Raw genomic sequence first — 1125 nt, forward strand, 5'->3', positions numbered from 1 at the left:
TGGGCAACTGAATTAATTAAGGGTCAAAGGCTAAATTAACTGGACTATTATATAAGCTTCTGTTGGAAGCGCGCTCAATCAAAACGTCTCCACTGACCCCGTCGAAGAACCCCTCCGAATGATCAGCCGTCTGAATGCCCGCCCCGTCTAACATGGAGCGCCTATACGCCGGTAGGAGTCCTATGCCGAATGCCAGGAAGAATACCTTACATTCTAGTATCGTATCATTCAGAATTTCATGGAGAATTGTATGATTTTTGAATGAGCTGTATAAGTTAGTTAGCTCTCTAGAAATTGATGCTAGATTGTCGCAGCGCACAACATCGTCGGACAACACAGTGCATCTCTGTCTCACGCAAGAGTTTGTGTGTGTTGGCTTTGTACCTTCGAGACTGACGAAGACGGATCTGGACACGAGACAGAGAGGCGCTGAACTCGCAGGATACCTCAGAATTAAGATTTTCAATTTTTTTAACTCCAAGTGATTTTAGTTTTAATTTGCATAACATTGAAAAAGGGGCGAAATTGTTTTTTTTTCTCGGTGTGATGAATCATCAATTATATATTTGATTACCTTGAACATTCCGTAGTATACAGTGTCTTTTACCACAATGAGCTTGTAAGTGCCGTCGGCCGCGAACTCTTCTAATGAGCTGAACGGTGCAGATGTTGAAGACACAGCGAGAATGCTCAGGAGCAAAGCAGAATACATAGTTGAGATAACAAACGCTGATATCGTTAGTGATAAGAAAAAAATTCTCAAATGCAGTTGACTAGGAAATTCTATTAAAACATATTTTTGCATGAAATTTGATAAATCATTGGTGAATCTTGTACTTTAATACCTGACAAGCCTTGTTGACAGTAAATGCTCCAAACACGAAAACAGTTTTCGCAGACTGATGAAAAAATATGGAAATTTGTTACATTATAGCCGATAACAACTAACATCATGGCACTGATAAGAATTAAGCAAATTATTGCCATCCATACGTCCCATCTAAACACCTGTAAAGAGATTGTTAATATCACCAATGTCTCATTGATTGGCCGTTCTAGCCTCAGGACTTTTTCAAAGATCCAGAAGATACATTTTGCTGTATTGCAATTGTGTTGCCATATAGG

General features: G+C 39.5%; 1 protein-coding gene across 1 annotated transcript in view; it reads right to left on the bottom strand.

Moving 5' to 3' along the window:
* LOC105271728 (probable glutamate receptor) overlaps nt 1-1125 on the bottom strand; it is a 14116-nt gene that overhangs the window by 9621 nt on the left and 3370 nt on the right. Inside the window, exons 5-6 of the mRNA XM_011313450.1 lie at nt 846-1008; nt 575-783 (exon numbers count right to left, since the gene is read on the bottom strand). Coding sequence (XP_011311752.1) covers nt 575-783; nt 846-1008 — 372 coding nt within the window. The remainder of the gene's footprint in view (nt 1-574; nt 784-845; nt 1009-1125) is intronic.

This window comes from Fopius arisanus, unplaced genomic scaffold, assembly GCF_000806365.1.
Source record: "Fopius arisanus strain USDA-PBARC FA_bdor unplaced genomic scaffold, ASM80636v1 scaffold00122, whole genome shotgun sequence".
Lineage (NCBI taxonomy): Eukaryota > Metazoa > Arthropoda > Insecta > Hymenoptera > Braconidae > Fopius > Fopius arisanus.